Source organism: Lepidochelys olivacea, assembly GCF_965140295.1.
Source record: "Lepidochelys olivacea isolate rLepOli2 genome assembly, chromosome: 2".
In the NCBI taxonomy this organism is placed as follows: Eukaryota; Metazoa; Chordata; order Testudines; family Cheloniidae; genus Lepidochelys; species Lepidochelys olivacea.
This window is the reverse complement of record NC_140412.1, coordinates 155,406,547-155,420,144: the sequence shown is the minus strand read 5'-3', so window position 1 is coordinate 155,420,144 and position 13,598 is coordinate 155,406,547. Positions and strand designations below refer to the sequence as shown.

The 13,598-nt window shown below is 41.1% G+C and overlaps 1 protein-coding gene across 2 annotated transcripts in view; it reads right to left on the bottom strand.

Annotated features, from left to right (window-relative positions):
- The window catches only part of LOC311516505 (uncharacterized protein), a 67,253-nt gene that overhangs the window by 45,325 nt on the left and 8,330 nt on the right, over positions 1–13,598 (bottom strand). For both annotated transcript variants that reach the window (XM_084620641.1, XM_084620642.1), the window contains exons 3-7: positions 8,350–8,418; positions 4,325–4,355; positions 2,635–2,694; positions 1,176–1,256; positions 297–433 (exon numbers count right to left, since the gene is read on the bottom strand). In XM_084620641.1, the coding sequence (XP_084476767.1) occupies positions 297–433; positions 1,176–1,256; positions 2,635–2,694; positions 4,325–4,355; positions 8,350–8,418 (378 nt within the window). The remainder of the gene's footprint in view (positions 1–296; positions 434–1,175; positions 1,257–2,634; positions 2,695–4,324; positions 4,356–8,349; positions 8,419–13,598) is intronic.

Below are 13,598 nucleotides of genomic sequence, written 5' to 3'. Positions count from 1 at the left end.
AGAAAAGAAACTGACAATTTAGGGAGTCAGCAGCAGCTAGGAACATGTTTGCTACTGTTAGGCAAAGGAACAGCTCAGAATTTTACACCTAATAACAGTCCAGAGCATAAACCCACGTGTGTGGCTCTATTACAACTGAACTTGCCTTAGAGAAAGTGTATATACAATCATTTTATTTTTATTGGTTTAACATCCTAATGCACATATATTTAAAATGAAAGGTGCAAGTAGAGAATTTGCCACCTAACAGTCTAAAGAACACTTAAAAAAAGAAGAAAAAAAAAAAACCCACTTACCAGATATGCCAGTCTATGTTTAGAGCCATAAACATGCATGAACATGTTACTCAATCCCGTTTGACAGTGGCACAGCTGACACTCGTAGAGAACAAGGAGATTCTCTTTTGATCGGTATTCAATTATATATTCAAGTCCTGTATAGAAGAAAGATATTTTACAATTTAGTGTTTACTAAAACAATCTGCACTACATATTATTACTCAGTACACAGATGATCAACAGCCCATACAAGAAAAAGAAACTAAAGCAAGCCTTAGTGACTTATTAGGTACTAAACAAATTGGCTAAGATTTTAATAACTAGCTATTCTGAGTACCTCAATTTTTGGGCGTTAAGCTTAAGACATCTTCCTAACCACCAACCTGTGAAAATGTGCTCTCTTTAAGTTCCTCAAGTTGGGCAACAAAAACTGAGGTATTCAAAAGTCACTAGTCACTTTTGGAAAATGTAGGACAATCCTCTGCTTACCATCTCTTTCTGTGTTCCTTAGAAATAGACTCTCCTCTCCAACAAAGAGAAACTGACATGTTTGTATAAAAATGCATTTTTATATTCAAACCCATCAACTATGATATTATAATAAGAGTAATCACAGAATCACTTAGTAAAGAGTAGCTTCTAATATATACACCCTTACATTATTTGTAACCCACACTCTCAACAGATACATGTCCAACCTAATCAAGAATAAATATGAAATGAGAAGTCCAAAAACTTTCATCAGTAAGATTCACTTACACTGTACCAGCAGAACAAGTAATGGAAATTGTAAAAGATTTACCTAATTTCATACTTATGAATGTATAAATTCACTCAATCCCTCGGGAAATGTAAACATAGCTGGTATTTAATTACAGCATTTAAAAAAATGCTCACCAAGTGCAGGTTCTGAATCTTTACATGTATTAAGCTGTTCTTCCAAGGTTTGTCCTTGAAACTTCTCTGGCTCAGTTTGAACTATAAAATAAAAGCACTTTATTAAAATGTGGTTAGTTCCCTTTACCAAAGCAATAACCACCACGCACTGTGTACTGTTATATACTTAGATACTCTCTAGAGCGGTGGGAAATCTAGGAGAAGGAAGTGGTGTCCTCCACTTCAATCACGGACTTAAGTTTGCCAATAAATCCAAACCAATCCTTGCTCTGCAATGCCCTTCAGGAGGAAGGGCATTGAGCCATTTGATGTAGTGAAGCATTATCCCTGAAGTCCCACCCACTCACACTGTCTTCTCTTGCAAGGAAAATGTTGTAGAGGTACAAAAAGAAAAGGAGGACTTGTGGCACCTTAGAGACTAACCAATTTATTAGAGCATGAGCTTTCGTGAGCTACAGCTCACTTCCTCAGATGCATATCGTGGAAGTGAGCTGTAGCTCACGAAAGCTCATGCTCTAATAAATTGGTTAGTCTCTAAGGTGCCACAAGTCCTCCTTTTCTTTTTGCGAATACAGACTAACACGGCTGTTACTCTGAAACCTGTAGAGGTACAGTAACTCCTCACTTAACATTGTAGTTATGTTCCTGAAAAATGCGACTTTAAGTGAAACGATGTTAAGAGAATCCTATTTCCCCATAAGAATGAATGTAAATGGGGGGGTTAGGTTCCAGGGAAATTTATTTTTTGCCATACAGTACAGTACTATAGTTGGGAGGTCCCCCACCTTACCCCACACAGGCACAGCCCACTGGCACTGGAGACAATGAGGCAGGCAAGGAGGCTGAAGGTGCTGTAGGCTAAGAGAAGCACATTGCGCAGCAGCAGCAGCTTCCCCTACTCTGCAAGCACCAGGGGCGGGGAGCTCAACCCTCGGCCCGCCCACTCCACTCCACCCCATCCCCAAGCCCCCACCCTTAACCCACCTCTTCTTCCCCTGCTGCCCTTTACTCCGCATACTGCATCCTTGCTCCTCCCCCCTCCCTCCCCTGCCACCTGCCTGCAGCAATCAGCTTGCTTGCGACGTTCAGGGGGAAGTGGGGAGGAGCGAGGAGACGGCGTGGCAATCAGCTGGCTTGCAACATTTATGGGGCAGGAGGGTGAGGGGAGGAGCACGGATTTGGTGCGCAGCCTCCCCCCTCCCTTCCCTGCCTCCTGCCCACGGCAATCAGCTGGTTTGCAGCGTTCGGGAATCCTCGCTCCTCCCCTTCCCTCCTGAAGGCTGCAAGCCAGCTGATTGCAACGGGCAAGAGGCGGGGGGAGGAGGGGTAATGCGCTGATCCGCGGGGTCTGTCGGCCGGCGGGAGGTGCTAACTTCTAGCATCCCTGGCTCTTGCAGGACATTAAATCATGGCACAGCTGCATGTTTGTGCACTATATTGAATAAGGAAATTAACTTACCATAATCAGGAAGTTTTATAGGTGCTTTTGCTTGGTCCCCTATTCCACCCACAGTTTTAACTAAAAAAAAAAAAATGTAAAAATTTATGAACAAAGACTGGAACGAGATCTTGAGAAGAATCCAGTCAGAAAGACTGGACATACACCATGTTTAAAGGAAACAATGCGAACTTCTTGTTGATGTGTAAAGGAACAAATTGTATTACTTTAATCTCCGTGTACCAAAAGTTAAATTTTGCTGGTAATAGTTGAAGCACAAACATTCATACCAAAGAATTACAATACACCAAATTAGTGCTAGACAATTTAATAAAGAGGACAAGAAATTACAATGCCAACCAAGCTGCCAATTTTACAATTAATTAAACTCATACCAAAGTATTAAATTACAGCAGAACCCAGTAATAGTGAAAATCTCCTAACGAACCCAGCCTCGAATGAGAGTGTGCTACATTAAGCTTTAAATCCAGCACTTCACACCTACTTTGAGACTGTATTACATGATATAGAGAGGGGATTTAGAATGGGCTAGTTAATTTCATATAAAGAGCTCTCCTCTGGCATAAGGGCAGAGCACAGTGCTCCTGGTTACCCTTGCGTTCACAAGGGACTGCTTATCTACACAGGGGAATTGATGAGAGCAGCTAATGTAGACAAGACGTGAAAAACCAGACAAGATTGCAGGACAAAGAGGAAACCCTGCTGGCTTCACCCCCTCTGCAAGAAGAAGTAAAGAAAGTGTATCATACATTGCAGAAGTTATTTCTATTCAAAATTTAATATTTAAAAAGATTTTATTTTGCCATGCATGAAAGACTAAAATTATACAGATTTAGAACATACAGTGCATCATTTATTCATATGTAAACTGAGTTTTTCAGTCAGAAAAGGGAGCAGATTGGGGCGGGGGAAGAGCAGAGGAGTGGTAGATTATTCACAAATAAACTCTCACAGATGGCCAACCCCCTGCGTTGGGAAGAGAATTGCCACAAGTCCTCCCTGGGGTGTTCAGTGAATAGATTTGGAGCACCAAACAGGCCTTGTGATGCTTGCGTCTGAATTTGAATTCTGGTCTAACACAGAATAATGGGATAAAAGTAAGAAAAAAGAATTCCAACGTATAAAAAACAAAAAAAACTGCCCAGCGGTGAGGGGTCTATTGTGCTGTGGGAACTTTCTCCAAACAATACAACAAAAGCCCAACATCTTGGGACATAAAAAATTAAATTGAACATTTAAATTTAGACTGGAAAAAAGCAATGGAAAATACACTGTATCAAACTGTACAACTTTAGGGCCAAAGGTGTGTAAAATGACTTAAGTCTTTTCCACCTCTGAACTTTATGAAATACAACCACACTATTTTTCTGTTAAAATAATTAGCAGTGGAATAATTGAAGTTGACAATTAAATAGCTATCATTTGGTTTAATAGTTAACCCTCCACAAGTAATGAATTCAAACCTCTTCTAGCTATTTCTCTAGTGTAGACCAGGTCCTCCTATGATTAATCCCAAAATGTTACAATTCTAGTGCCCAATCCTGTACACCCCTTGCTAACACAATTAGTTACACTGACTTCTGCAGGATTGGACCTAAAATTAAAGTTCTTAAAAAGGTCACTTTCAGTTTTGTATGGATGTTTATAAAAGACATCTAACCAAAGCAAAAAGTTATACTTTAGCACTTACCAATGCCATGGGCTTTTAGAGCTTCTTCAACCTAAATTGATGAGAGAAAAACCAATTTAATGGTTTAATTTCTTAGAAATTTTACATTACCAAAGAGATGGACAGTCACTATTTATATAATAAACTAATTAGATTAAGGATTACACAAAAGATGATTATTCAAAAAATTTTTCTCCAATGAATGGATCAATGGATGTCAGGGTGAATAAGAATCAATTTTTTAAAATCATAAACATTGTATTTTTTTAAATTTAAATTAAATACAGGTTTAAAAAATGAACCTATTTAAAACAGACAACCTAGGTTAAGGCCTAGACTTAAATCTATTACGATCATTGAAATTAAATACAAAAATAATATTAAGCAATATATATTTGCTACCAAGTTCTAAAGAAATCCAGATCACTGAACTACTGGAAGTCACTAGCTGAGCACCTAGAACCAGAGTTTGTTGCAATGCTAAGAAAGCTTTTAAGAGCAGGAGCCTCTTCTGCAGTTAGAGAGAGAATATTTTCTTCATTTCAGTTTATTCTATTAGTTCAGTCCAATGACTAGTTCAGTCACAGTTAAGAAACCATTTGGGAATTCAAAAAGCAGCGGAGCTTGTTTTCCACTCCCAATCTATGAATAAAAACTAGGTGTGAGAGGATGAGATGTACAAGTTCCAAAATTTTGGAGGACACACAGCCCAGAAACGGTCAGTTCAAATCACTAACTACAGATAATACCGCTTTTGTTTATTAAAACAATTAGTTTAAAATGCAAAACACGTTTTGATAAACTTTTAAATAATTTTTCTTATGTATCCAGTACATTTAAGATAATTTAATTTTTAAAAATGCTGGTTTTGTGCCTTTTTAATTAAACTTGCACTTTCACCCAAACAGAGCTTGACACCAATTACAAGTATAAATTAATCATTATCTAGTAAATCAGAAATGCATAAATCACCATTTTCAAACATAAATGTAACAGTTAAAGACTCTATATACACATTTTTAAGCAATTATATTTATTTAGAGAGTGTATCCTCTTGGTTCGCCAAGAGAAGCACTGAGTTTAGGGTAAAGGCTATATTTAGCTGCAAATCAACATTTCAGGGGTTAGCAATCAATTACAATAAACTTTCTTTAGGAAAATAGTGAAGAAGTACAATTGCAAAACATAATTAAAATTGATTTTTAAATCAATGGTTCCTGCTTGCTGATTTAAATCATTAGTAAAAGTCAATTATTTACATTGTTCTGATTTAAATCAATCCACTTTTTCCTATTATATTAGCCTCATTATTCAGATTAATTAGTATCTGCATCTGTATTTGATCTTGCCTCATGCCCCTTGCTGATTAGAGCATGAAGCTCTGAAACATATTTTGGGCTAGATTTATAAAGGGAACTTGGGCACCAAAATCCAATATTTAGGTAATAATGGCATTCACAAAACCATAGCTCAGCTGCTGCCTAAAGCTGCACGTGCCAACTTAAATACCTAAGTTTCTGCCAATGGGTATGCACAAAGCCGTTTAAGTCCAGATGCCATCCCTTGCTCATACCTAAGCCCTGACAGGATTCCCAAACTAGGTGTTCCCCCCTACAGGACCTGAAAAGATGAGTGCCCTAGCCAATAGACTCTAATGGGTGGGTAGGTCTCTCTCTCTCCCCCCCGTCCCCCAAGAAAGGACTGACCTGTCTTAGGTGACTAACTTCAGGGAAGAGTTAATAGCTGAGAATCTTAAATGGAGATAGGTTTCAGAGTAGCAGCCACGTTAGTCTGTATCTGCAGAAAGAACTGGAGGACTTGTGGCACCTTAGAGACTAACAAATTTATTTGACCATAAGCTTTCGTGGGCTACAGCCCACTTCATTGGATGCATTCAGTGGAAAATACAGTAGAACGATTTTATATATACAGAGAACATGAAATAATGGGTGTTACCATGCACACTATAACGAGAGTGAACAGTTAAGGTGAGCTATTACCAGCAGGAGAGAAAAAAATCCTTTTGTAGTGATAATCAAGGTGGGCCATTTCCAGCAGTTGACAAGAATGTGTGAGGAACAGTAGAGGGGAAAAATAAACATGGGGAAATAGTTTTACTTTGTGTAATGACACATCCACTCCTAGTCTTTATTCAAGCCTAAGTTAATGGTGTCCAGTTTGTAAATTAATTCCAATTCAGCAGTCTCTCGTTGGAGTCTGTTTTTGAAGTTTTTTTGTTGTAATATTGCCACTTTTAGGTCTGTAATCGAGTGACCAGAGAGATTGAAGTGTTCTCCGACTGGTTTTTGAATTTTATAATTCTTGACATCTGATTTGTGTCCATTTATTCTTTTACGTAGAGATTGTCCAGTCTGACCTATGTACGTGGCAGAGGGGCATTGCTGGCACATGATGGCATATATCACATTGGTAGATATGCAGGTGAAAGAGCCTCTGATAGTGTGGCTGATGTGATTAGGCCCTATGATGGTGTCCCCTGAATAGATATGTGGGCACAGTTGGCAACGGCTTTGTTGCAAGGATAGGTTCCTGGGTTAGTGGTTTTGTTGTGCGGTGTGTGGTTGCTGGTGAGTATCTGCTTCAGATTGGGGGGCTGTCTGTAAGCAAGGACTGGCCTGTCTCCCAAGATCTGTGAGAGTGATGGGTCGTCCTTCAGGATAGGTTGTAGATCCTTGATGATGAGCTGGAGAGGTTTTAGTTGGGGGTTGAAGTTGACGACTAGTGACATTCTGTTATTTTCTTTGTTGGGCCTGTCCTGTAGTAGGTGACTTCTGGGTACTCTTCTGGCTCTGTCAATCTCTTTCTTCACTTTAACAGGCGGGCATTGTAGTTGTAAGAATGCTTGATAGAGATCTTGTAGGTGTTTGTCTCTCTCTGAGGGGTTGGAGCAAATGCAGTTGTATTGTAGAGCTTGGCTATAGACAATGGATTATTTGGTGTGTTCTGGATGAAAGCTGGAGGCATGTACATAAGAATAGCAGTCAGCAGGTTTCTGGTATAGGATGGTGTTTATGTGACCATCGCTTATTAGCACTGTCATGTCCAGGAAGTGGATCTCTTGTGTGGACTGGTCCAGCCTGAGGTTGATAGAAATTGTTAAAATCATGGTGGAATTTCTCAAGGCCTTCTTTTCCATGGGTCCAGATGATGAAGAGGTCATCAATGTAGCGCAACTAGAGTAGGGGCATTAGGGGACAAGAGCTGAGGAAGAGTTGTTCTAAGTCAGCCATAAAAATGTTGGCATGCTGTGGGGCCATGCGGGTACCCATAGCAGTTTTCCTCTCCTGCTGGTAATAGCTCACCTTAACTTATCACTCTCGTTGTAGTGTGCATGGTAACACCCATTGCTTCATGTTCTCTGTGTATATAAAATCGTCCTACTGTATTTTCCACTGCATGCATCCGATGAAGTGGGCTGTAGCCCACGAAAGCTTATGTTCAAATAAATTTGTTAGTCTCTAAGGTGCCACAAGTACTCCTGTTCTTTTTCCAAATGGAGATAGACAGCTAAGGCCCAGATCAATCGGAGTTAGGTGCCTAAGTACCAATGTGAATCTGGGCCCTAAATCCTGCCCTTTTTCATCTGCATTTCATGCTCCTGGCTAGCTTTGGTGGCACTGAGAATACCCTTCTTAGATGCCAAGGCTCCCGTGCTTTGTAAAGGGAGTGTTAAGCCCCTAACTTGAGGCTGTGTATTCCACTGGTTGGGTACCTAGGAAATAGGCACTGTAACACTGAGTGTTGCAATGTTTAAATCCCCCTTTGCTCTCACTAATCCAGACAGCAAGACACAGCTAGATCAACATGAACCTTTTTAAACATCATTGCTATACAAAAAAGTTCTGCTTTACTGTACATGACAAAAACAGTAATGCAAGAAAATTCTAAACAAAAATTTAGATGCTTTGCTAATTTTACACATTTTAGAACATTACTTTAAAAAGAAAATAGTGATTACAATCCTACACATCATCGTTTAATGTAACTATCTACAAAATCTGACACACACAAAACCCTAATCTTACCGTCTTGTGTTTGAATCCAAGAAAATGAGTCTGCAAGTTTAATGCAGAAGCACATGAGATTTTGCAAATCTAGGTTAAAAAGAAGATTCATAATTATTTCTATAGTATTATGCAAGCAAACAGAAAAAATACTATAATTCTGAAAAATATCATTCATATTTCAAACTAATCAAAATCTCCCTGTTTATTAAACTCCAGTTATACCCCTGAGGTTGTACAAATTGATTTCTGCTGAAACAAAACTCCTCTAAACCCAGACTGAACAGCAGGATGTGGATTCTCTGGTAATTGAGCACATCCAGGTCAACAAGGCCCACAAAATGTGCAGGCATACCTACAGAGGTTATGGTCATATCAACCCCGACATGAGCTCCCCGGGTCATATTGAGATGATCCTCACTGAGAAGGAGCAGATTGCTCCAAAGCCAGAAGAGGAAGTTGCTTAGAAGAAAAAGATCTCTCAAAAGAAGCTGAAGAAACAAAAACTTATGGCTCAGGAGTAAATCTGACACAACAGATGTACGTAAATAAAAAAGAAAACTGCTATTACAAAAAAAAAACCAAAAAAAAAAACCCCAAAAACCCACTCTATTCACTGGGTTCCAAAGAGGAGGATCAAAGTACTGTCTTTCATTTAAAAGTCCCTCTCCATAGCATAAGATGGTTTCAGGTTGGCCCAAACCTTTCAAATACATTCAACTGAGGGTAGGCCATCTCTCTCAAACTCATTAAAAGAGGTATGGAAAGGTGATCTTCAAAAAGATCAGAATAAAGGATACAAAACCCAAGCTCTAAAGAAATTTGAGAACTTTGACCAGGAACTGTTGTGTCTCTTTTCTCCTGTTGTTCAAGAAGTATGATTCACATCAACGCTTCATTGAAGGGACTATAAAACTGAAGAGAAAGCAATTGATATAAAATGAAATGGTCTGAAAGGAATGTTTTCCCCCATACAGCCCTTGAAAGGTACCCAGGGTGAGTGAGTCCTTTAAGCAAATGTAGACCTCCTAAGGTTTGTATACTCACATTGGGCAGGGAATGAGCAGGGTACTGAAACGCTGAGGACACCATCTGCTTAAGGCATTCACTCTACATACATTTCATGGTCTGTAAATACCTTTCTTATCCCTTCCATGTGCCCTAGCACCCTGTACCTCCAACCTCACACTGCCAGACTTTCCATATCCCTTATGACTCCCTGTGCCTCCATCCTCCCTCATCCCCAACAAGTCTCCATAAGCTCCCCTCAGTCCCCAATGAGCTTGCATACATTTGTCAGAGACTAACAAGTCTAATGAGGTTTGACAGGCATCCACATTCACAAGAAGCAAGAAACGCTCCACACCCCCTGCATGCCAACCACTCCCTCTATGCCTCCCCAAATAACCTGGTTCCACCCAAGTTCCCTCAGCAACTCAGCTCCTCTTTGTGCCTGAAAACAGCCAGCTCCCTCACATCCAACATCCATGCTCTCCTCAGTAGCAACAATTAAACACACCAGTTCTCTCTTCCACCCAACAAACTTCAGTAGATGCATCAGACCCTGACAAATGTATGTAGGCTCATTTGTGGAAAGATGAGCCAAATGAGATTAATCAGAGGTGGTGTACATGTGTGAATGAAGATATCCAGGAGCCTCCACTCCTCCCCGACAACTCCCCTAAACATCCCAGTTCCTCCCAATGTACACACAAACCTCAGTAAGGTAGTCAGGTTCAAAAGCCAAGGTACATTTGTCACGCACCAGTGAGCCTACTAAATGAGGTTCCTCAGGAGAGAGGGGGTAGATGTCTCCCTCCAACATATCTGTTTCCCCATACTCCCTGCCTTAACCCTGCTTCCCTTCTAAGCAAAATAGCCCCCACTATGCAAAGGCCTCACGTGTGTTCAAATCTGAAGAGATTAAATGTAAAGAAACAAGATCTCCACTTAGCAGGTGCTTTGCTTCTGGGGGAGTGTAGAATGCATACTCCCTGCACGACTACCTCCTGTTTTACACATGTCCCTTCCTAACCAAGAAACTCTCCCCTCCAAACTCACACAACACCCAGCTGCCCCATTCCGTGTTCAACAATTCCCCCATGTTGTCTCATCCAACATTCCAATTTAAATACTCTGGGGCTGGGGAATGGAGACCATTTCCCCCCACTTCTCTGTATAGTCTTCTGGAGGATAGTTGGCTGGTTTGGCACATCACCCATCTTCCTTCTCCAGGGGCCTGCCAAGGAGGGTCCGCTGTCCTGTGAAATCCTTCTGGGAGCGTGGCCCTTCAAAAGAAGAGCCTTTTCCCCACCCAGCAAAGCCCATACTTGCAGCCAGAGTAGGAAGTTGGGCTATCATGCTGACTTTTATAGGTAGAACCAATGATCATCTACCCCCAGAGATAATACTTCCCTCTACTGGAGAGTCCTCACAATGCACAGACAAAAGAGTTTCTCTCTGATGCTCTGCCTAACATCCCCACCATCTGCCTAATGCCCTGAATACTTCTGCTGCCCTTGCTAAATGTGCTTCATACTCACAACATCCTGATGCCTCTCAACACTGATACTGACTTCTGTTTATTAAGCTTCCCTCTCTCTCTGTTCTTACTTCCCCTCACCTTCACTGCCCCTCTACTTGCCTAACCCCTTTGCCAAAGCCAGTCTCTTTTCCCTCCCACTCACCTGGCGTCCACCACAGCCTCTGCCACACAACCACTATTTCTCACATTCTGCCACAATTCCTTTATTACTTTCTGTCATCCAAAGCACTTCAGCTACTTTGCAATTCATTTCTGCTGCACCTCCCTTCTACCCTCATCCACAAATCCACCAGCCACCACACATTCTGCCTCATCCCCTTCCTCAAGTCCTGGGTCAGTCTTGTGTGCCCAGCTTCCATGTCCCCTTTCTCACTCCCACTCCACATGAATACAACAGATTCTTGCTGCCTCCTTTCCTCATGTACCTTATGACTTCCATCTATCCCCATCCCTTCATGTCACCCCCCCTGATCATCTCTCTCCTATATTCCCCATATATACCTCATCCCAAATCCCCTCTACTGTGCCACAATAGCCCCAGGCTCCTCCTAGCCTCCCCCCCTCCCCCGCAAAATTCTATAACCTCATCACCATCACTCCTCTCTGCTCTTTTTATGAATATGGGCTTTAAGAAGATCGCAGGCTATGTTACAAAGAGCTTACAATCTAAAACAGACAGGACAGACAAAAGATGGGACTGGAAAACAGTTCAGTGACAGAACTGAGAATACTACTCAGGTCTCCTGACTCCCACTCTACTGTCCTACCCAACAGACCTTTCAAGAAACACTACAACTGGTATTATGGAGTAACCCATTCATAAGGAAAATTCCTTTCTAACTTCCATCAGTTAGAGGCGGACATATGCCCTGATGCATGACGGTTTATATCCATTTCAAACTATATTTTCTGGGGGGAAGGGGAGGGCACTAAGCATTTAAAACTGTTTTAAGGACTTTAAACAGTCTGCAGTATATGTAACCAGAATTCTTAAATTTGGAGAATGGTCTAGGATTAGGAAGTTTATGCACGTAGATATACACTAGCTCTGCATTTCCTGATATTTGTATGTTGGCGGCATGTTAAATACATCAGCACTTGGAAAACACTGTGAGAGGCACCTTCCAAATCCTAAAATGGACAGACACATGGATGGTCTTCTCTATCCTGACTGTCCAATTAAGAATGTGTGCGATGCACTGTATCTCAAAGTAGCACCCTGTAACTCCCATATTCATCATTTGAATATCATTGTGATATTTCATATAAAGCATGCCTTGCAAGGTATCATATGAAAGGTCACATGCTGAAATTCATTGTTCTGTCAAAATATGCATATAATCACTGTATATGGAATTATAATATTCTGCTATATGGTTGACACTGAAGTATGCTATGTGTCTGGAAGACGCCCAGAGCTAGCTCTCCAGAGGCACCAAAGGAGGTGACCCATACACAAATGGGTGTTAAGTGACCATCACAAGCCATTGAACAGCAGGGGAATTGTAAACAAGAAATTTACAATTCTATATGAGACATTTGAGCAAGCACCACACAATGGGGATTGACTATGACTATAACTCAGCAAGGCCCACCAGGACATGTCTGGGCCAGTATCTTCCTTGGGACATGAATTGAGAGTATAAAAGAAGGCATCATAGAATCACAGAATATCAGGGTTGGAAGGGACCTCAGGAGATCATCTAGTCCAACCCCCTGCTCAAAGCAGGACCAATCCCCATTTTTTGCCCCAGATCAACTAAACGGCCCCCTCAAGGATTGAACTGACAACCCTGGGTTTAGCAGGCCAATGCTCAAACCACTGAGCTATCCCACCCCCCAAGGTGGGACTTCATGAGACCACCTCTCTCTTTCCCCACCTATGCTGAAGACAACGAGAACGCTGGGAAGATAAAAACTTTGAACTGAGGAGACTGGTCCCAGGCAGAGAAGGAAATTCAGCTGCATATTAAGAACTGGAACCTGCATTCAATATGCAATGGGGCGAGAAAAGCTATTTGATTCAAATCTTGCTTAGTCTGAAAGTTTAGGATTTAGAATGCATGTTTACTTGTTATTTTCTTAGGTAACTACTACTTATAATCACTTAAAATTTATCTTTCTGTACTTAAGAAACTTACTTTAATATTTTATCCTTACCAGTGAGTTTGTCTAAAATGCTTGGGGAATCTGCTCAGATTACAAAGGCTGGTGCATGTCCACTATCCTTTGACGAAGCAGTGAACTAATTAATGAGCTTACATTGTTCAAGAGAAGGTCTTGTGTAGTGTAAGACAGTCCATTTCTGGGGTGCAAGGCTGGGGAGATTTGCTAGTGATTCTCCATATATGGTTCATGTGTGTCTTAGAGTATTCATGCAACTTAGCTGGGTGTGTCCCTTGCATGTTGTTAACTGAATGATCATAGCATCTGGAGAGGTTTGCTGCTTGTCACTAGCAAAGCATCATGAGAGACAGCCCGGGCTGGAGAGTTAAGGGGGCACAGTGGTCCCACTGTTCCAGGTTGTACCCCGGGGGTCCCATCACAGTAAGTATGTCTTTATGTGGACTTCTTACTGCTGTAAAGGACAGAATTGGATCAACTACTATATGAATATGCACAAAGAATTATAGTTTTGGTCCCTGGTGAGATGAAAGTGTGTGTTATGGATGGATAAGGTTGTCTCTTAGGATACGTCTATACAGTAGAACCTCAAAGTTCAGCA